General features: G+C 37.0%; 1 protein-coding gene across 1 annotated transcript in view; it reads left to right on the top strand.

Annotated features, from left to right (window-relative positions):
* The first annotated feature begins 3,473 nt into the window (after positions 1-3,473).
* DSG3 (desmoglein 3) overlaps positions 3,474-21,075 on the top strand; it is a 31,536-nt gene continuing 13,934 nt past the window's right edge. Inside the window, exons 1-9 of the mRNA XM_057698275.1 lie at positions 3,474-3,682; positions 11,764-11,799; positions 12,316-12,447; positions 14,080-14,235; positions 14,823-14,967; positions 15,601-15,767; positions 16,627-16,755; positions 17,058-17,243; positions 20,388-20,659. Of these exons, the coding sequence (XP_057554258.1) occupies positions 3,635-3,682; positions 11,764-11,799; positions 12,316-12,447; positions 14,080-14,235; positions 14,823-14,967; positions 15,601-15,767; positions 16,627-16,755; positions 17,058-17,243; positions 20,388-20,659 (1,271 nt within the window). The 5' untranslated portion in view covers positions 3,474-3,634. The remainder of the gene's footprint in view (positions 3,683-11,763; positions 11,800-12,315; positions 12,448-14,079; positions 14,236-14,822; positions 14,968-15,600; positions 15,768-16,626; positions 16,756-17,057; positions 17,244-20,387; positions 20,660-21,075) is intronic.

Here is a 21,075-nt window from a genome sequence, read left to right as displayed (position 1 = left end):
GAGTATGATTTCCATTTTCTTGAATAACAAAAAGTGATGGTTCACTACATTGGCAGGCCATTTCAGGATGTATGTATCATTTTGTTAATGCATGACTTGTGGAAGTCATATCTTAATTCATGAATTTGTGGACACTCAAGAACAATTAAATATCAAAAAAATAGTGATGTCTGGCATATAAGATATATCATCTACATGTTTCCAGTCAAAACAAACAAAAACCAGTGAAGGCTTGCCAGTGAAAACAGTCTTGCTAGCAAGTAGAGATACCTGATGAATAATAGAACTGCTTGCAGATAATGAGCGTTAGAAACATCATGGAAGCTTCTGAAACCACTGCCACTTAAATAAACATTCATTCTTATTGCGTCTCTTCTTATGCCAGGGTTCAATTTCCAGCAGACTGAAAAATAGGTTCTTCTTAAACCTATGATGTATTGTATCTACTGTCCAATTCTTATATTTTTACTACGATACATCAAATGAAGCACAATATGCACGTACAATGAAGCTCCTTTTTAATAATTCTGATTATTATTGTTACCCTCACTTTTATTGCAGCTTCTTGAGTAAAAGCCATTTTCAAGTTGGGCTCACGTTTCTAAAGCCATTATCTGAAGAGTAATAACATAACCAACCGCTCAAGAGGAACCACTGGAAAATTCTCTCTTCTTTCCTTTTTCACAAACATACACATAAACAAAAATAACAGGAGAAAACATTGCTTAGTCCAGAAGGCAGAATGCAAACACACTCCCCAGCAGGAGTAAGCTCCAGGCCACCTTCCTAAAACCTTGTAAATGTGGCCCCAACACAAGGGTGCTTTATTACCTTACTGAGCTCCCCAATCCTGCAAATAAAAAGAAGTGTTGGCTTAAGACACTACCAAGAGCACACAGAAAGAAGATTCGGGGAGGCCCGTCTGCCTAAGCAGTGGACAGTGGGATCTGTCCTTGCTTTCTACAGTCCTCCTTAACTGCGACAAGCAGATGGAGCCAGCCTACATCAGGCCAAGTCTGGTACACTGCTCTCCTGCAAGGGTGCCCATACCCTATTCATACAACCCAACCAAGAATCCACAGATGGTATTTCAAAACACAGAAATGAAATACCAGTTAAATCCTTAACCTGTGTTCAGGTGAGGAAAGAGTCAAGTGAAAATTAACATTTTAAAATCTAATGAATTAAAATTGTCAAAGAACTAGAGTTTAGGAAAGGTAAATTAGAAAAAAAAAAGGGGGGGCCATATCTAGAATTTAGTCCACAATGCAACTTACAGACATTCCTAGGAATATGATAATTCACTGCTATCATTTTTAAAATTTCTTTTGTCTCTAGCACCATAATGCTTTGAAGAAATTGCAAGATATTAAATTATGGAAAAGGAAAGAATTGAAAATTCATTACCTTTTCCTCTTTTACCCTGCCTCAAAGTTTAGAATGTTATTCATAAAGGCTTTCTGTACTCGCATTATTTTTAAAGAACTTTGTTTTTTAATTATAAAACTAACACATTCTCATTACTAAAAATAAGAAAATATATGCAATCATAATGAAGAAAATAAAATACATCCATAATCATGTCATTCAAAAAATAAGTTCTAGTATATTATGGGAGTCCATTCTAGTCTTTGCCCATATGTATGTATTTCTTTTCATTACACTGTAAGAAAAATGCCCCAGTATATACATAAAAATCCAAAACTCTCACCAATGTTAAACAAATTCAGATACTAAATTCAGAAGTAACCAACACTTCGATTGCTGAATTCTGCATCATACAAATCACTAACAAGTTCAGTAAAGCTCATCCCAGCTTCTATCCCCTTAAATTTGTTAACTAGTCCAGTCACAGAGAAACCAATTCCTCATTCAGAAATGACCGTGCCTTGTGTTTCAGTCTTTCCATGTTGGAAAGGATTCAGTATTTGTTCACTTTATCATTCTAATCAAAAAGTGTGTAAAATACACATTATGAACCTTAGAGGGAATTTTACAAAGGATGTCACACCTGATCTTTAGAAATTTTCTTTCCAAATGGAAGCAGACTTAAACAATTCACTAATTATTTCTCCATAAGAGTCAACACCCAACAGAGTTGCCACAAATACTATTTAAGGTATATGGTGTCAGCCAGGGGTCATCAAATGTTTTCTGAAAGTAAATAAAGCAAAAATTTCATATAAGTTACTATTTTTAGCTTTGTAGCCATACAGTCTCTGTACAACTTCTCAACTCGCTCAACTTGGCTGTTTAACCGAAAAAGCAGCCATTCACCACATACAAACAAATGGGAGTTCCAATAAAACTTTATTGACAAAAACTTTATTACAAAATCAAGATTTTTTTTTTCTGGAGATGAATGGTAGTGATGGTGGTACAACAATGTGAATATACTCAAGGCCACTCAGCTGTAACTCAATAATAGTTGAAATAGTAAATTTTGTTATGTATATTTTACCACAATTTTTAAAAAGACAAAAAAAAACAAAAACCCAAATCTACAAAATTTTGCCTACAAGGTGTTTTTTCGCAACTCCTAGACTATAAAATACTTTCTGTCTAAAATACTCCGATTAAATGGTTTCCCTGAAACTAAAAAGCTTCCAAAACCTGATGCATGAGTACTTATAAAGACAATATTGTTCTTCTACCAAACCTTTTAAAGAATGTTCTGGAATGTTAAGAGTGCTCCTAACTCTAGTATTATAAGCAAACTAAAGGGTGTTAGTAGTTTTTTCCCATCCCCTAACTTGAGTTGGAGTCCAGGTGTTTAGAAGTGCACAAGTAACAGCAGTGAGCAAGTTGTCTGCTGTAGAGGAAATGCCTTGAGTAAAAGTGCAAAAGATAACCTACTTCACTAGGCAAATAACTTTTTAAAAAAGCTTATAAATATGAAGAAATACAATGGAAAGATGTCCTCTGAGTATAATCAGAAATCTGATTTTGCAATGCACTGTTTATATATTTCAAATATCCAAGGCACCATATGTGTTTAGTCCAATTTTATTTCTAATTGTTTTCATTCAAAGCCTGTATTAATAACTGTTGATGTGGTGGTTTTCTTCTTCAGATTTGTAATTTATTTCAAAAAAATATATTATTGCTTAACACCTAAAATATATCTTGCTTAATTTTAAATCTACTCACATGTACTCAGGCTGAAAATAAATGCTCTTCCACAAGTTAGATTTGGGGGAATTTCGTATGTTTTGTTATACTTTTCAGTTTTAATTGGCACCATGAGAAGCAGCCAACTAGATCCTTTTTCAGTGTCGTCAAGGCTAGCTTTTTCACTTCCATACTGTGATTAATTTATTATTCATCTGGTACCTTCCTATTAAAACTGGTTTTTAGCCTGTGAACTTTTCTTTCAGCTTCCAACAAAGGATTTCATTGCTTCAGGAACTGAGGTGTGTCTAAGTTTTTACCTGGGAGCAAAAGTGATGCAAGCGTTTCTGGTGAGACCAATCCTTGGATTAGGGTGGGGAGGAGCTGCATAACAGGCCATCTGCAGGCTCCTGGAGACGGCAGAGCCGCTGAGAAAGGGCTTCCCTCGGACATCCTATGCGGACGGTTGGGAGGACTAAGGCAGCAGCTCCCTTGGATTTGTTCACCGGGGAAATCAGAGACAATGGCTTGGCTCCTTTTCAGAACCACAGGGGCTCTGGCCTTTTTACTGGTAAGTCCTATTTTTTTTCTAATAATTACAAACTTTCCCTGTTTCCTTCCTTGTTAGAGAATATTATATTTGACTGCTGAATCCCTATTATAAATTCTAAAAAGAGTTCAGTGGAAATAAACATTTAAAATTGAAATTGTAAAGATTACCAATTTCCATCTTTTGTTGTTTTTTAATGTTGTATTTCCACATAGAAAAATAAGCCAGATAGAAATGAACTTGAAAGTCACCATTTAGCATTTCTTTAGGTAATAAATTAAATAATCCTGATCTCAAGTTTATTTCCCACAACACCTTCACGTTCTTTAAAGGAATCTTTTATTCATCTTTTTATTCGCGCTTTTATTCTAAACACAAACTAATACACGTAAAAGAGAACGAGGCCTATTTTTCAAGGTTACATATCTCTTAAGCATATGGCTAAGAACTGTACATGCCTGGTCTTGATACCTGACGTTTTTAATTAGTCAAAAACCACTGAATTAAAATCAAAGCAATGTTTGACTCGACAGAAGTTGGGAGGGTTATTAAGAAAACAGTGTTTATGTTTAGCCATTATATGCAAAAGATATCCAACCTCTGGGGCAAAAATAAAGAGAATATTTTATAAGCCAGTTTTTCAGAAGAGTAATACTTTTGTTGATTGGGGAGGTTTTATACAAGGGTGAGTCAAAAATTACTCGCACTCTGGCTGTAGAATTTACAGAAGCTTTAATATAACTGGAGTGAGGATGATTTTTGACTCACCCTCATATATCAATAATATTGCATAAAAAGAGAAGTGGAATCTGGAGAGCAAAGCACTAGCCTGGATGTTACAATCTAGTCTGTTCCTAACTGTGCTGTTTCAATGAAGAAAAGAACTTGTCACAATATTATCAGTTACACCGAGATATCAAAATAGCAAAATATACCGTAAGGAATATTTTTTAAATTCCTAATACTAATGCCTCACTTTATCAATAATAAGTTGGGTTGGCCTACGCATGTCTCCCTCATTTCCTCATGTAAAAAAATTGAGATAACTGGGCTTCAAGAAGTTACAGGGAGAGAGATTTCAAGAAAGAACTTTCTAAAAATTAAATATGTTTAAAATTAGAATAGACTGCCTATGAGCCAGAGTTTCCCAGTCTTCCCTCTCATGGCAATGGTCAAGCAGAAAATTGGTATCACACCCTTCTGTTAGAGTCTGTTTCTATCATGACAGTGTAACTAATTGTTTTGGCAATCTAATGAATTTAATTGACCTGAGAACGTTGTAAAGAGAAATGTGGTGGTTGGATGACTTCTCCACCTTTCCAGATGGTCATTTCTGAACTAAATGAACAGCAGGTAGGCTCATAACCCATCTGTCCAAGCCAATGACCAGCTTGGGAAGCTAGGGGATAGGTGGCCAGGGATGTCTGAAGAGTGTTGTCCCGGAATTGAACTGCCGCATGCTGAGCGGAGCTTCTTCGCTGCTTTGACATATACCACTCTCAGCTACCCTTCTGGCTCTGGAATGACTGTAAGATCCTTGTACTGAGGGCTGTTTTATTCACCTTTGTATCCGCAACACCTACCATAATATCTATCTTACAGTGGACACAATTGTTCGAAGAATGGATAAATGAATGATTGAATGAGGCCTCTCTAAGCTATAGCACCCCCTTCACAGTGCCTCTATAATGCTAGTCATGGATGAAGCTATGAGAGGTTAGAACATTTTGCCCCCTCAGGAAAATTTTACAGGCTCACATACACAAACACACAAGCTATTTAAACAACAATATAACTTCATACATAAGTGTTAAAGTGAGAGGTCTAGACCTGCTCTATCCAATATGGTAGCCACTAGTCACATGTGGCTATCAACTACTTGAAACATGGTTGATCTATATTGAGATGTGCTGTTAGGTGTAAAGCATACATCACATTTTGAAGACTCTGCATGAATAAAAGAACGTAAGACATCATTAATAATTTTTATGTTGACTATATATTGAAATGACATTATTTTGGATGCATTAGTTAAAAATATGCTGATAAAATTAATTTTACCTTTTTAAACTTTTTATGAATATTAGAAAATTTTAAATGATACATGCGGCTCACATTTGTGGTTATTATATTTCAACTGGAGAGTGCTGGTCTACTCTCAATGCTATTAGTGGAAGGCAGTGTCAGTCAGAAGTGAGGTAGGCAAACCAGACTCCATGAACCAGGTGAGATTTGAGCTGTTTTTTTGATAAGTACAGAAGGGCCACAGGGAGATAGCTTCAGTTGTCAGACCAGCACGAGCAAAGGTGGTTGCAATCACAGCACTTGCCTAGGGGCAATGGACACACCGGTTTGGCTGGAATGATAGTTTGCATTGGAGAATCTGGACGTGAGTTAGAAAGGCAGATGAGGGTCAGACTGAAAAGCGCATTCTGTGAAGGGTAACGAAACCCTTTGAGAAGTGGGGAGCCACCCAGAGTTTCGAAATAGTGTGGTGATGGGAAAAACCAATGTTTTTAAAAGCACTGTGGAGTGGGACTGCACATCTTTTATTATGAAAGGGTGGGGTCTGAAAGTTGGAAGACCTGTTTGGAGGTTTTAAGTTAATTCCACCAACCTATGACCATACAAGGGTTGCCTAGAGAGGTAATATATAAAAGCTCAGTCACAGACTTCAATCTATGCCTGTACCACTGACTCACTCCTGGCCTTGCTTCCTCAGCTGTCAAATGAGAATCCCCCTGACTAATGAGAATGACCATAGTAAGAATAAAGCAGCAAAGTGTGCAAAACAGTGCTCTGGAAAATATAAGGTGCTTCGTAAAACTCTAATTCCTACTATTCGTAATATTTTAGTAACAAAGATGAATCTTGATAACGTCTTAATATTCTGCCTTCCTATTTTAAATAACTGCCAACATCAGTTTTAATAAGTCAAGAAAGAACCTACATTTTTCTTGAGTGAAAGAACATATCAAAAACAGCTGTGAGATTAATTTTTTGAAAATTGACAGAAAAAAATTAAAACTATCAATGATTATGACAGTGGGCATAGGGAATAACATATTCTTAAACTTGGAGCATTACTCAATTTCAACTGTCCACTCTTTAGATTAATTATTTGAGAGGGGACGGCATGGGGAATGGCTGCCTATTGTTGAAAAATGTAATATTTATCAATTTCCCATGTTTTCTTGATCCATTTTGCACAATACCAAGCAAACATTTTAGGGAAGGTTTTAGGATCAAAAAATACTCATCTTCAGAGATTTAACCTTTTCAAAACAATTTTTGTCTTCAAAGAAGACCATTGGTCGATGCTTCATAAAAGTCCACAAAATCTGAAACACAGTCTGTCAAATCACACTCCTATAGCATCTGGACAATAAGCTATTTAATTTCATGTTACTATATTATGTAAAGATTTATTCATTACAAAACTAATATAGACATTTGAAATCCAAAGATTTTCAATGCACAATGTGTTAAAAAAGTTAGTAGTGTTCGTGCTGGTAAAAATAGAAAAGTAGTTTAAATATCAAGTTCTGGGTTAGAACGTGTTCTAAATATAGCAGAACAACCTTCAACCACCTTCTTCTAGAGAGCATCCAATTTGTAAGAAAAGAATTACACACTAAGTGGCCCAAATTTTTAACAGAAGGAAAATCTTTGACGTATCTTTCCTTCTCTTGATTGGTAAAGCAATCCAATTTGCAGTGCTAATAAATATATGAAAATCAATTTCCTCCTGAATCTCTCCAAAAGTTAAGATTCTAAAATCAGAATAACCTTGCCAAGCAATTTCAGCCAGCCCTTACTGACTTGGGCAAAAACTTAGGAAAGATATAATTACTTCCGCCCATTATCACTCCCACTTGCTTAACACCTGAAATCGGTTTTTATTTAGAACTAGAACAGTGTCCATGTTTCTCATAAACCTCTTAGCCTTTGGCTCTTCCTTTCCTGTTAAGAGTCAATTTGATAGCCTAGGTGAAGGCTTGCTTTGGGAAGTTCATCACAAGAATTACATAGGCAATTGGTTGCTATGCATAATTATACTATGAATAATTGAATCTGTGTAATGTGCACATTTTTCTTGCATGGCCACTGCACAGTTGGCCAGGCTATACACTGCACAATGCCAGGGGGTGCATTCACGTAAACTGCAGTGTGAACAGTGCCCCCCTGGTGTTGTACAAGGAGAAATCTACACAGTTGTACAGTGGAGCACCGATTCTTGTGTCTTTCTGATGCTCAAGAAAAAATTCCTATGTGCTTTGACATCAATAATAATAATGAAAGGCCATTTCATATCACAATGGCTCTTTTAGGCCTCTTTTTTAAAGTCCGGACAGAAGTAATTAACACTTATTAAGCAGTTACTGTAGGCTAGGGCTCATCTATGTTCTTTAGACCTGTTAATTCATTTAATCCCCACAACAAACCTATGAAGTAAGTAGAATTATTATGCCTGGTTTACAGATGAAGAAACTGAAAAATTAAGTAATGTTCCAAAGTTATTCAGCTGGTACATAGTGAGATGGGATTTTAACCCAGGGATTCAGGATCCAGTGTCCACTTTTGTATTACTACACTGGACAGCATTTTACACAGTGTTTAAAATGAGCTCTTGAAAATAGCCATGGGCATTTGTTTTTCTTATCATCTCTATCACGATACAAGGCTTAACTTTCTAAATTGAGTTTACGCTAAACATTATTATTAAAAATTGAATTGTCCTAAATTAATGTTAAACATACATCATTTTTGTTCAATTAAAGAATTTGCCTTGATAAATACAAAGCTTGTTAAAATAATTTCAGGTTTTTTAATTTTAATTTTAAAAAGTATATATATATACTTACATATATATAAAGCTATCAGGTATCATAAAAGATAAATCACTCATTTCTTCTGAATTGTACATACGAAATTTATTCACACATGTATTGAATGACCTCTGTGATCTGATACATAAATAATCATTGTATCTAACCAATTATAAAAATATCACCAACATTTGTATATAAATTTCATGAATTTTTCCAAAAATAATTAATTTAAAAAAATCAAAGAAATAATTACAAGTTTTAAAATTTGTAATGATTTCTTTGAATTACCCAATTCATTCTACAAATTTCCCAAAGGAGAGTAGGTGTGATCCACTCTTACCCATTCTGAGAAGAGTGGCCATGCCCTCGGCTGGCTAGGACTAGCTCCCTGGATCCAGTGCATAGTCTAAGAGTCTGTCCTTCCCCACACTAAAGTTTCAAATTACTCTAAACAAAACCTTGGCCAATCTCAGTAAAAAGAAATTGTTATCATATATGATTTTTAAAAATCCAGTTACCCATACCCTCAAAATATATTTATTGTGAACCTACCATACTCAATAGAAATCTTAATGATATAACTATAGACATTTTAATTAGCAAAAAGGGCATGTGACTATCAAATCACTTTATGTCATATGCTTTTTAACTTCACAATCTCATTTGCTTTTGATAAAATATTTCTAATTCTTGTGTATTTAGACCATTGATATGGTATTTAGACCATATCAATGCTTTAAAAATCTCATAGTCAAAGTTATAAAAATAACCAGGAAACAAAGGAAAAAGAGAAAAGTAAAGAAATTCTCAATATACAGAGTGTTTTCTCCATATTGGTATTTCCTAGACTCCAGGCCACAAAAAAAAGACAACTTAGTTGATTACACTGTCAAGAAATTATTGAAAAATGTATTAGATATTCAAAATAATTATCTGATCAAAGTAACTAAAACAACTAAGTAATCACATATAAGCATTAATTAAAATAGCAAAGTTTTTAAAAAACACTTTTCAAAATAATGTAAGGCTATGACTGGATGTCTAAATACATATATAAAGAGCATTGCATTATTCAGAAGTGTTCCTCATTAACTGCCCCATATTCCTAGAAACAGAAAAATAATCACATTTTCACAATATTCCCTAAAATTAGAGAACATTCTTGTTGGTCTGACTTTAGAAGAGAGGATGGGAAAGAGTAAAGGTTTGGCTGAGTAATTTCTCTAAGGGCTCTGATTCAATGAAATGATTGAACAAATAAGAAACACCTGTCTGCAATGCTCATTCTCCATAGTTTAGGGTTTGTCCTTCCTTTGCTTCCGAGGAAAACAGAAATCATGTCTTAACGTCTACTGGAAGAATCATTCTCTGTGGGGCTAGTACCAACATGATTCATATTTTCTGGATGACTCTCTCCAGTTTTCCTGTAAAGGAGATCATGACTGGCCCCTCCCTCCCTCATGTGTGGCTGAGTCGTTCTCAGGAACTGAGAAAGTAGTACAATGACTACATTTCTCTGGTCTTTTCTCCCAAGCAACTCAGGATATTGTTTAATAAAGAGCAGCAAATCTGTAAGATCATTTTGAGACCTGTTAGAACCACAAGTAATGGTTCTTTTTCATGACAATTTTAAGAAACACCCTTTGAAATAAAGGTTTTACTGAAATTTCAGAGCAGAAGGGTCCTGGCATCCTATGTCTGATTATGGCCATTCCTTTGGTTCAGCCTGAGACTTGCCACTTTATTACAACCTTCCAAAATAAACAATGTAATAAATCTACATTGTTTCAGGAATAACCACAGCCCTTGCCAGGAAGAAATCTAAATTGACTATCATATAACTTTTTTCTATGACTAGTTTTTTTCTATTTATTTACGCTGACTTTGGTTAGAATCTAGTGTAGTGGTGATGTGCACACCTTGGAGCCAGGCTGCAGAGGTTCAAATCCTGGCTTTCCTAGGGCTGTCAGCTGGGGAAAAGTGCTCACTCTCTCATGTCTCCATTTCTTCATCCGTGAAATAAGGATTACAACAACAGAATCTCCTTCAGATGGCTGCTGTATTGAGATAGTAAATATAAAGCTCTATGAATAGCAAGTGACACAAAAAACATAATTTCTTTTCCTCTAATTTATTTTTCATGATCTTTTTCCTGCCAGATTCACTTCAGATCAGATAAGCAGTGAGTCAGAAAATAGTCGTTAAGCATCTGCAGAGGGACAGGTATTGTAAGGACTGCAAGAAAAAAAATAATATAGAAGCAATGATTTGGAAAGTCTGCGATTCTCTTGGCTCGACACCTTAATGCACATAAAGCCATAAGAAATAATAAATCATGTAAACCATTACAAGCTAAACTGCATGCTTCAGAATATGTGTTGTACCAACTCAGAAAAGGAGACATCAGCAAGAACAGTTTCATGGAAACTGTTGGAACTTGAAATGATCTTAAAGGATGAGTAATATTTAAGTGCGTGAAGGGAAAGAAGAATGCATTCCAGGGAGAAAACAAGATGGAAAATGACACAGACGAAGGTCCTGTGTGCTCTTGAGAAAGTGAAGCCCCTAGCCTGCCTGGCTTCATTTTATCTTTATGTAATTTTTTTCAGATCAATATGAAAATTAAGCTCAAATTTAAAACTGAGGCAGTAGGGCAGAGATGTGCGGATCCGCATCCCACAGCAAACAGTACTTGTGATTGGAATAACATATCCCCGTCTTTTACGTTTCGTTCTCTAAATTAGACCAGTTCCTTTCCATTCTCTCAATTATTATACGACTAAGAAAACACCTTACCTTGCAACTGCAGCTCACTAACACAGTATTGCCTTTGTACAAGTCAGTAGGGTAGGTCATGGCTTTTAATGATCTCCTGTGGCACTTTCGCAAGCTTATGACAATGATGCTCACCCCTTGCTTCCCAAAGCAACAGCCTCCATAGCTCCTGGGAAGTGTTTACAGAGCATCCAGGTAAGAAATGTCTGGTTGCTACAACCGTTAGAATTTTGAAAAGTTCAATAGATTCTCCTGTATATCACTGAAATGCTATAGTCAGATTAAAGAATTGAAAGAACTTGTTTATAGGAAGAGTATTTTCTTTTGGGGGGGAAGGATTTTGCCCTTTGAATACTGCATCTCCAAAGCTACTTCTTTTGAAATAGAAACAAACTACAATATGAACAGCAGACTGTAAAAACCAGGATTATTATCTCATGTAATTACTTATTTGAAGAATTCACATTTAATTTGACTTTATTTAAATGTCTACAGGTGGTCCTTTTGGTTCATGGAGAATTGAGAATAGAGGTAAAGTATGAAAAAGTTTTTTGTAATTAAAATAAGTTTAGCTAAAAAATTAAAATTGTACTCAGGAAAAATAAATATTTGTTTAACATTTTAAATTATTTAATATTTTAATTGTGAAAATAAAATTAAAATTCTAACAATGAAACTAATAATATTGAAATACTAGCAAGCATATGTCATTATTGTAATTTATCTCATGCATTCTTTCTTCTTACCCTGAATAAATCAACAGGTTTTCATTAAACTGGTCTGATGTGCCCAGAACAGTTAGATGTTGTGGAATACATATAGAAAATATAAAATACAATTAAATGCTAATATTAAAAATCATATAGCTCTGTAGCTGTTTTAGTTATTTAATGTTTCTTCTTTGCTTGACAGTATAAGGGAGAGAAAATTAGATATTTAACAGTCTTGAAACATAGGGGGCTCCTCAACATAGGTGTCTATAACTAATACTCAAAGTAAAAATTTCCAACAATGTGCATAATACAATGGAATCCCTTTTCACATAAGACAAAAGAGCAACATGGAGAAGATGAGACAGTGGAACAACAAGCCAAAAGGAGATACAAACGAGAATGGGTGAAATTTGCAAGACCCTGCAGAGAAGGAGAAGACAACTCGAAAAGAAATCCAATTGCCAAAGTAAGTCTTATGAGCAGAAGCAATGTGAGTTTTCAGGCTATATGTACTAGACGTAAATTAAAATAATATAGCAGTTCCCAATTAGCAACATGCAGACTGAGGAGTCCACGGAATAAATAACCTGGTATCTTCAACAGCAATCAAAATATACAATAATAATAGTCATAACAATTTAAAAGAGAGAAAGATGGAGCTACAGCTTCTAGAGTAATAAAAAATAACTGAGACATTTCAATCAATTTCAATGCATACACCTTTTTAGATTCAGATTCTAGCAAAACAAATAGAAAAATTACATGGAGAGTGCTTTGTTTGGGCAGCAAATTTTGCTCAGAGAATAAGATTGTCTTTACCAATAATTTGTTTAACACGGGTTCACCTCAGGAGTTATAATAATTTCACAAGCCAATAGCATACAGGATAATGTCTCTCAATAAACCGAAAGTACTCCTAACCAAAAGTACATTAATCACACTATTGTTCCAGGAAGGGAGAGGTTAAAGGAATACAGCCCAGATTTAGTTGAGGTGTACTTTTCTATGAGTTGGTTCTTGGGAGGGTCCTCTTAGTCAACCACAAGCTGATGTCTAGCTTCCAGTGCAAAAGCACAAGTCCCTTATCGCTAGAGCACGTTTCTAGGGAACGGAGGCAGTGGTGTTGCCAAGCAAGATTATGGTTTTCACCACTGCCAGGCAAGGAGCTGCCTTGCTGAGGCAGGCCCTAATAATGCCCCAAGGTCTTCAGAGAGCTATTTAGATCAGCAAAGAGTTGCCTTGCCCAAACTGAACACTCACTCAAGAAGTCCTCATAATCTCTTGGTATTTAAAGCTTACACGTCCCCCAGCCATAGAGGCTGCTCCACATGTTCGTATCGATAAGTCCTCAACATTGCTTCCCAACAGTTGAGCTACTGTGTCTATTGACGACATCCTGATGCAGCTTCCTCAACGTAAACAACTTCACTCTTAGAACAAAACAACTTTATTCTGAGATTAAAAAAAAAAAGTGGATTTGAAATCATACCAAACCAATACATAGCAATAAGACAATTAAAGATGGTTGAGAGTCAACATTGGATTGGCCACGTATTCAGAATTGCTGAAGCTGGGTGATGAGCTATACCAGGTTCACTATACTCTTCGAACTTTAAAATATATTTGAAGTTTTCCCTATTAAAATGTTTAAAAATTAATAATAATAAAAGCAATGCATTCTAATATTTTTAACACTATATAGTCCATTTCCCTTTTTTCTCTCCAGCTCCTCCTTTTTAAACTAAAGTAAATGTCTTTTTTTTTAATGTTATCTGCTATGAAAGGGAGCATTCAGAAGTAGCCTTGTCAATATTAAGTTTCCTTGACTTTCTCTCAACCTTTTAACATCACCATAGCAACCACGATGTGGGCAAATATTCTAAAGCCAGAATGATTAACGCACGTTGGTCCATGCTGGTCAACAGAAGAAACAATTTTATTTCACATTCCTAGTATCTATCAAGGCAAAATATACACAGCACAGTGGCAAGAAAGCATGAATAAAATGAGGAGATGACTTGAGAGTATGGAGAAGAGGAGGGGAAGGAATAGGCTTGAGTGATGATCAGCTTAACATTTTGGGTATTTTGGGATACAGATTACTTCAGACTTCCAAGCAACCCAGAAAATTACCTACCACATTTCTGGAATAGGAATTGATCGGCCCCCTTTTGGAATCTTCGTTGTTGACAGAAACACTGGAGAAATTAACATAACAGCCATAGTTGATCGTGAAGTAACCCCAAGCTTCCAGGTAAGTTCGTGTCCTCAATATTGATCACCTCGTGCACAGTGGCTTTAGAAGGTTAACTTAGAAGAGAGACCAGTGCATGAATCCATCCACCAACAAATAACAATATTAGTCCCTCTACAAAGAGCCTGCCCTGGACTTTCCTGGTGTTCCAGTAGTTGATCCGTGCTTCCCCTGCAGGGGGCGCAGGTTCAATCCCTGGCTGGGGAACGAAGATCCCCCGTGCTGTGCAGCACAGCTATAAAATTTTTAAAAATTAAAAAATAAAATAAAACAAAGAGCCTCCCCTTATGGTTGTGCCCCTGAAGGACTACCCCAGGAGGGTGCATGAGCGCTGAACTCCATCACACAGCTTGCCAGGAGCTTCATGCTGCCAGCAGACACAGCACCAGCCTGCAGGAAGGGCAGTTTGCCCAGCTGGTATGCCCAGAGTAGGTACTTCAGCCTCCTTTGTCTCCTCTCTGGGGAAATACTTTTCTTCTTTGCACAAAAGTACTGTATATGGCTGGAGAGGCCTTATCTCTACAAGTTTTAATAGTAGGCAAACTAAAGTTGTAGGATATTAATTAACATTTCCTCTCCTTTTCTAGATTACCTGTCGTGCTGTCAATGCCCTAGGACAAGATGTAGAGAAACCACTTATACTAACCGTCAAAATTTTAGATATAAATGACAATGCTCCAGTATTTTCACAAAGTATATTCACGGGTGAAATTGAAGAAAATAGTGCTGCGAGTAAGTCTTTTGCAGTAACTACCACTTTTAATTTTTTTTCAGATACAGGTATCACTATAGTACATCATTTTTATGTTAATTTATTCTCTTAGTTTCATCAGTAGTTTTGTAGAAAAATTCATTGAGATAACCTGAGTCTTCCTTTCTAATGTTTGTGGTTGAGCTACTTAGCAACTACCATTGTATTGCTATTTCTAGGTTGTGGTTGTGTTATCAAGTCAAAGCTTACTCTAGTCACAAAGCTAAGGAGGTAGCTTTAGGCAACCTGGATGCATCAGCTGGGCTTTTTTATATTATAAGGGACAGAGACACACTCATTACTTGGATGACTGGGGGGAAAGGGAGAATTATAAGGCCATCCAGCAAAGGAAAACATAAAGAGAAAATAGTCTCAACCTCAACACAACCAACCAAGGCTTAGTGAGAAGCTGAAGATTTTACGGAAGGAAGCGCAATTCACCTGATTGAGAGAGACAGTAAGAGATATTGCAAGTGAAGTGTAATATTTTTTTAGCATACTTAGTTTTAAGGTCTTAAAAGACAAAGACCAGTTTGAAATTGTGTTGAATATTTCATGTGAATAATAATGTCAATCTTTACATATTCTCTCATAAACCTCTTCTGTATTCCTAGACTCACTGGTGATGATCCTAAATGCCACAGATGCAGATGAACCAAACCACCTGAACTCTAAAATTGCCTTCAAAATCGTCTCGCAGGAACCTGCAGGCACACCCATGTTCCTCCTAAGCAGACACACGGGGGAAGTCCGTACGTTGACCAGTTCACTTGATCGAGAGGTAAAGCAAGGCTCTTGGGAGCCTGAGTTATTGTTCAATAACTCAGGATTCGGTTGTAAGAAAGCCAAGAGAGGTGACTCCCTTCTATCTGAGAATAAAAGGAGGAAGGAAGAGAGGTTCCCAGGACTCAATTGGCCCAATCTAGGGAAACTCCTTGCATCCTAGTGTGATTCTGTTGGGGTGGGATGTGTACTGAGACCTGCACAATCAATTGTACCTAAATAAACAAGTGGGTGTTAGAGTGCGGGAGTAAAAGAAGGCACTGCATCCACAGACAGAGACTGAACTGGGAATAATCCCTCAAATGATGGAGGAGAAGAAAATTTCTTAGATGAAGGGAGAAATTTCTGTCTGGAATAAAGCCTTCTCTGATGTTAAGGTTTTTTTCCTGACTTCTTTCAATTTTACCCCTGCTTCTGGAACACTAAAGAATCCCCTGCCTCTCTCTTCTCCATTGTCCTACCACCACATCTCCATCAACAAATGCTACCCTATCAGTCTCTGTATAACTTTTATGCAAGTGATTTTCCAAACAGACCAACAGGGAAGCTCTGTGAGTTTCCCTCAGATAAGCGTCCCACCATCTTCATTGTCCATTTTTGCTCTAAGTGTACTTTCATGCCCTAAGAAGCTCACAAAAGAGAAAACCTGTTCTAGACCCATAAAGGCTTCCACCCAACCATCCAGAGCCCCACACACCTCCTCTGTGATGGACAATGAACAGTGTGTGTGGTCCTTCTAGAGAATGAACCATGAACTTGAATGTTTTCACCTCCTTCCCATAGGAAGCAAGTAGTTGTCATTCGTATCCCTGGCACTAGAGATCAATCACTTCTCTTTGTTTTTTCTCCAAATTTAGCAAGTTAGCAGCTATCATCTGGTTGTGAGTGGTGCAGACAAAGATGGAGAAGGACTCGCAACTCAGTGTGAATGTAGCATTAAAGTGAAAGATGTCAATGATAATTTCCCAACGTTCAGAGAGTCGCAGGTATGCCTTTCATTCCTTAAAAAATAATTTTATATATATATATATATTTTATGTTGTACTTTGCCATCCTGACCCAGGATTTGCCGGCTTGCTGTCTTTCATTTAAGTTCTCTGCACTTTTCTTTTAAAATAAGCTATTGTAAAATATAAGAATCATCTATTATAAAATATAAGAATTCAGTAACCAGCAAGGAAGCAATACATAATTTGAGAATTAATGACTAATGCCATTCAGAATGAATGTAAATCCTCTCGATAAAACCTGACATTGAGTCTTAAATTCTGCTTCTTTTTTTTTTAAGTATTTAGCACGAATTGAGGAAAACACACTGAGTTCTGACTTGCTTCGATTTCAAGTAATAGATTTGGACGAAGAGTTCACAGATAATTGGCTTGCAGTGTATTTCTTTACCTCTGGAAATGAAGGGAATTGGTTTGAGATACAAACTGATCCCAAAACTAACGAAGGCATCCTGAAGGTGGTTAAGGTAAGGTCTAATCTCCCTTCAGTGGGAAATATATTCTGTATTAACCGAAACTAGTACTCTATATTAACCAAAACTGTCGTAAATAAACTTTATTCACTTACGAATAATCATACCACTTCTTCACAGAAAACTTAAAAAAACACATAACAGTAGATAGAATTTTGAAGACACACACAGCCACATTACCTAAGGAAACTTTTCTTAACGTGTTGATTTATTTCCTTATAGAAACACAAACACACTAATATACATATACTTACCAGTGTGCCTGTTTTAAGCACAAGAAAGTAAAACATATTTCCGGACTTAAACTCAGGAACAGACAAGAACACATGGAATAGTGGCTTGTGAATTTGTCAACTTACTTTAAATGGATTAGCTATGGTCCTCAGAGGAAAAAAAATGCAACTTTTTCTAGAAAATGGGAGTGTATTAGCTAAATCTGCAAAATAAAAAATAAATGAGTAAAACTTCCATGTAACAGGCTTGGCTACAATAGCTCCTTCATCTGAAATAACGTAAGGCTATTTATGCCTGAATATTGTATAGACTACAAAAATATTACCACTATTTCAGGACATTCCTTGCCATAGCACATTGGACTATATGGGAGCTCCTCTCTTTAATTCCGTGAGTCCAGTAGAATGATAGACCCATAATATTCCCTTAACAGGGAGATTGCTGTAATTCCAGGTTGCTGGAAGCCACATAAGTGATTCCTATTACTCTGCTTTTCAGAGAGTGGGTTGCAGCCATCCTCAGTTGCAAAGATTTTGTTATAACTCCCAGCAACGCCTAGGAATGAGATATGCCCAGTCTTCTGTGTTGGTGTCATCCAGTCTCCCAAACTAGAAACCTGGGCCTTAACCTTCAATCGTAGCATTTTCTCACCACCTAGAGCCAGATGACAAATTCTGCCCTAGAAACTGTCCTTAAAGTCTGGTATCCCTTCTTACGGCCTGTGCTCCTCTCGGCCTTACCTCCTCCCCTCCTGATAGATATCCCTACCTACTGTGTCTATTTTCCTTCATTCTCCTTCTAACACATTTTTCTTAAAACTAACTTGGGACTTCCCTACTGGCACAGTGGTTAAGAATCCACCTGCCAGTGCAGGGTACATGGGTTCAATCTCTGGGCCTGGAAGATCCCATATACCACAGAGCAACTAAGCCCTTATGCCACAACTACTGAGCCCACGTGCTGCACCTACTGAACTCACATGCTGTAACTACTGAAGCCTGCACACCTAGAGCCCATGCTCCGCAACAAGAGAAGCCACCACAATGGGAAGCCTATGCACCACAACAAAGAGTAACCCCCATTCGCCACAACTAGAGAAAGCCCGCAACAATGACCCAATGCAGCCAAAAAATAAAAATTAAAAAAAAAATCAAAACACCAATTTGGACCAGTTACTCTCCTCTTTAAAAACTTTCCTTGTTCTCCACTGGCTGTGAAAGTGGCCCTCATCAAGACTGTCCATTTGTCCATCAGCTTCTCCTAGCCTGTAGGAAGTTAGGAACTATCAGTTCAGTTGGGGAAGGCCAGGCAGCAGTTCTTAAAGCCTCTTCAGGGGACTCTAATATGCAGCCAGGGTTGATGACCACCTGCTGGCCTTTGAGATGACCATCAACCCCCTGAGAATTGTATCCAAGGCCCCTCGGCAGCCCCCTCCCTATCACCTTCTGTAACTCTGGTATTTACAAGTGCTTTCACTCTGCCTGAATAGCTCCTCCTCACCCTGAAACACTCTGCTCATGTGAAAACCTCATGGAAGCCTTTCCTGACTTTCTCAAGGACAAGTCTTCACTCGCTTTCACACATAGACTCTGTAAACTCTTTTGTCACTTATCCCTTATTTTATAATTACCTGTTTAAGCATCTTTCTCTTCTCCACTAGGAAACACTTGAGCCCACAAAACCAGTCACTGCAAAGTTAAAACTCAAATCTAGATCTCATACCTTAATTACTTTCAGTTATACACAAATATAACCAAAATGAACATTTCCTTATCCCATCACCCTTAAAAAATTTACTAGTGAATGGAAAAAGCTATCCTGGGGTACCTCAGGCCTTGATTTGGGCCACCTCGATAACAGGGTCAAACAAATAGTTAACACACAAGACTATGGGAAAATGGTTCTGTGAAGAGCTGGCGGGCCACCCACTCACTGCTTTGCAGAGGCCTATTTGCCAACCAAGTTTATTAAGGTAATTTATCTTTGCCAACAGGGAATTTTTTAAGTCAGGAAGGATATTATCGCATATGAATCCAATAACTATTCTGTGAATGGATGTAGCTGTGATTTACAGGAATGTATTATAGGCCTTAATTTGTTCAGTTCTTATAAGAATCTGATGAGGTAAGGGTTTTTTATCAGAAGTAAAAAGTTGAGAATCACAGATATTAAATATCGTGCCCTGAGTCACACAGCTATTAAGTAGTAGAACTAGGATTCAAACCACACTACCATAGCAAATTTGGGATTCTTTCCACTGTACCACACAGCCTAAAGAAACTACAAAGGTGTTTTGTTAGTCTAAAAAGAAGTACACTGGGGCTTCCCTGGTGGCGCAGTGGTTAAGAATCTGCCTGCCAATGCAGGGGACACGGGTTTGAGCCCTGGTCCAAGAAGATCCCACATGCTGCGGAGCAACTAAGCCTGTGCACCATAACTACCGAACTTGTGCTCTAGAGCCCTCGAGCCACAACTACTGAGCCCATGCACCACGACTACTGAAGCCCGTGGGCCTAGAGCCCGTGCTCCGCAACAAGAGAAGCCACTGCAATGAGAAGCCCGGGCACCACAATGAAGAGTAGTCCCCATTCTCTACAACTACAGAAAGCCCACACGTGGCAACAAAGACCATGCAGCCAATAAATTAAAAAATTAATTAATTCATTAAAAAACAAATAAATAAAAAGAAATACTCTGTTTTGTAAGTATCAGTCACCAAACTGAGGTTTCATGAATTACAAATCCTAAAGGAGTCTCATCACAGCATTATACTGATCTGTGAAACCGTTTCGCTGTATAGAAATAAAGGATTCATTCACAGCACGTAACATAGAGTTCTCTTGTCCTCTTTCCAGATCATATTTTTGTGACACCTCTTTCCTTCTAATTTTATTTTTACTCTAGACTCTAGATTATGAACAACTACAAAGCGTGCAACTTGGTATTGCCGTCAAAAACAAAGCTGAATTTCACAAATCAGTAATCTCTCAGTATCGAGTTCAGTCAACCCCACTCACAATTCAAATAATAAATGTGAGGGAAGGAATTACATTCCGTCCTGCTTCCAAGACATTTACTGTCCAAAAAGGCATAAGTAGTAAGAAACTGATCAATTATATTGTGGGGACGTATGAAGCCATTGATGAAGATACTGGAAAAGCTGCCTCATTTGTCAGGTGAGATTATTTTTTAATATTTTATTATTCCTTGATGAAGTTTTTAAAATTTTATTAAAGTATAGTTGATTTACAATGTTGTGTCAGTTTCTGCTGTACAGCAAAATGACTCAGTTATACATATATAATCTTATCCATATTCTTTTCTATTACGGTTTATCAGAGGATTTTTTTTCCATTTTTTTTAAGAACATTTATCAAGATACAGTTGACATACAATAAACTGCATATATTTAAAGTGTACAATTTGATATTTTTTTCTTATTGGTAATATATATATGGCAATCCCAATCTCCCAACCTCCCCACCCACCCCACCCCCCTGCCCCACTTTCCCCACTTGGCATCCATATGTTTGTTCTCTACATCTGTGTGTCTATTTCTGCCTTGCAAACCAGTTGATTTGTACCATTTTTC

The sequence above is a fragment of the Hippopotamus amphibius genome, chromosome 11, assembly GCF_030028045.1.
Source record: "Hippopotamus amphibius kiboko isolate mHipAmp2 chromosome 11, mHipAmp2.hap2, whole genome shotgun sequence".
Lineage (NCBI taxonomy): Eukaryota > Metazoa > Chordata > Mammalia > Artiodactyla > Hippopotamidae > Hippopotamus > Hippopotamus amphibius.
Note: the sequence above shows the minus strand (reverse complement) of the source record. Positions and strands in the feature narration are given on the sequence as shown.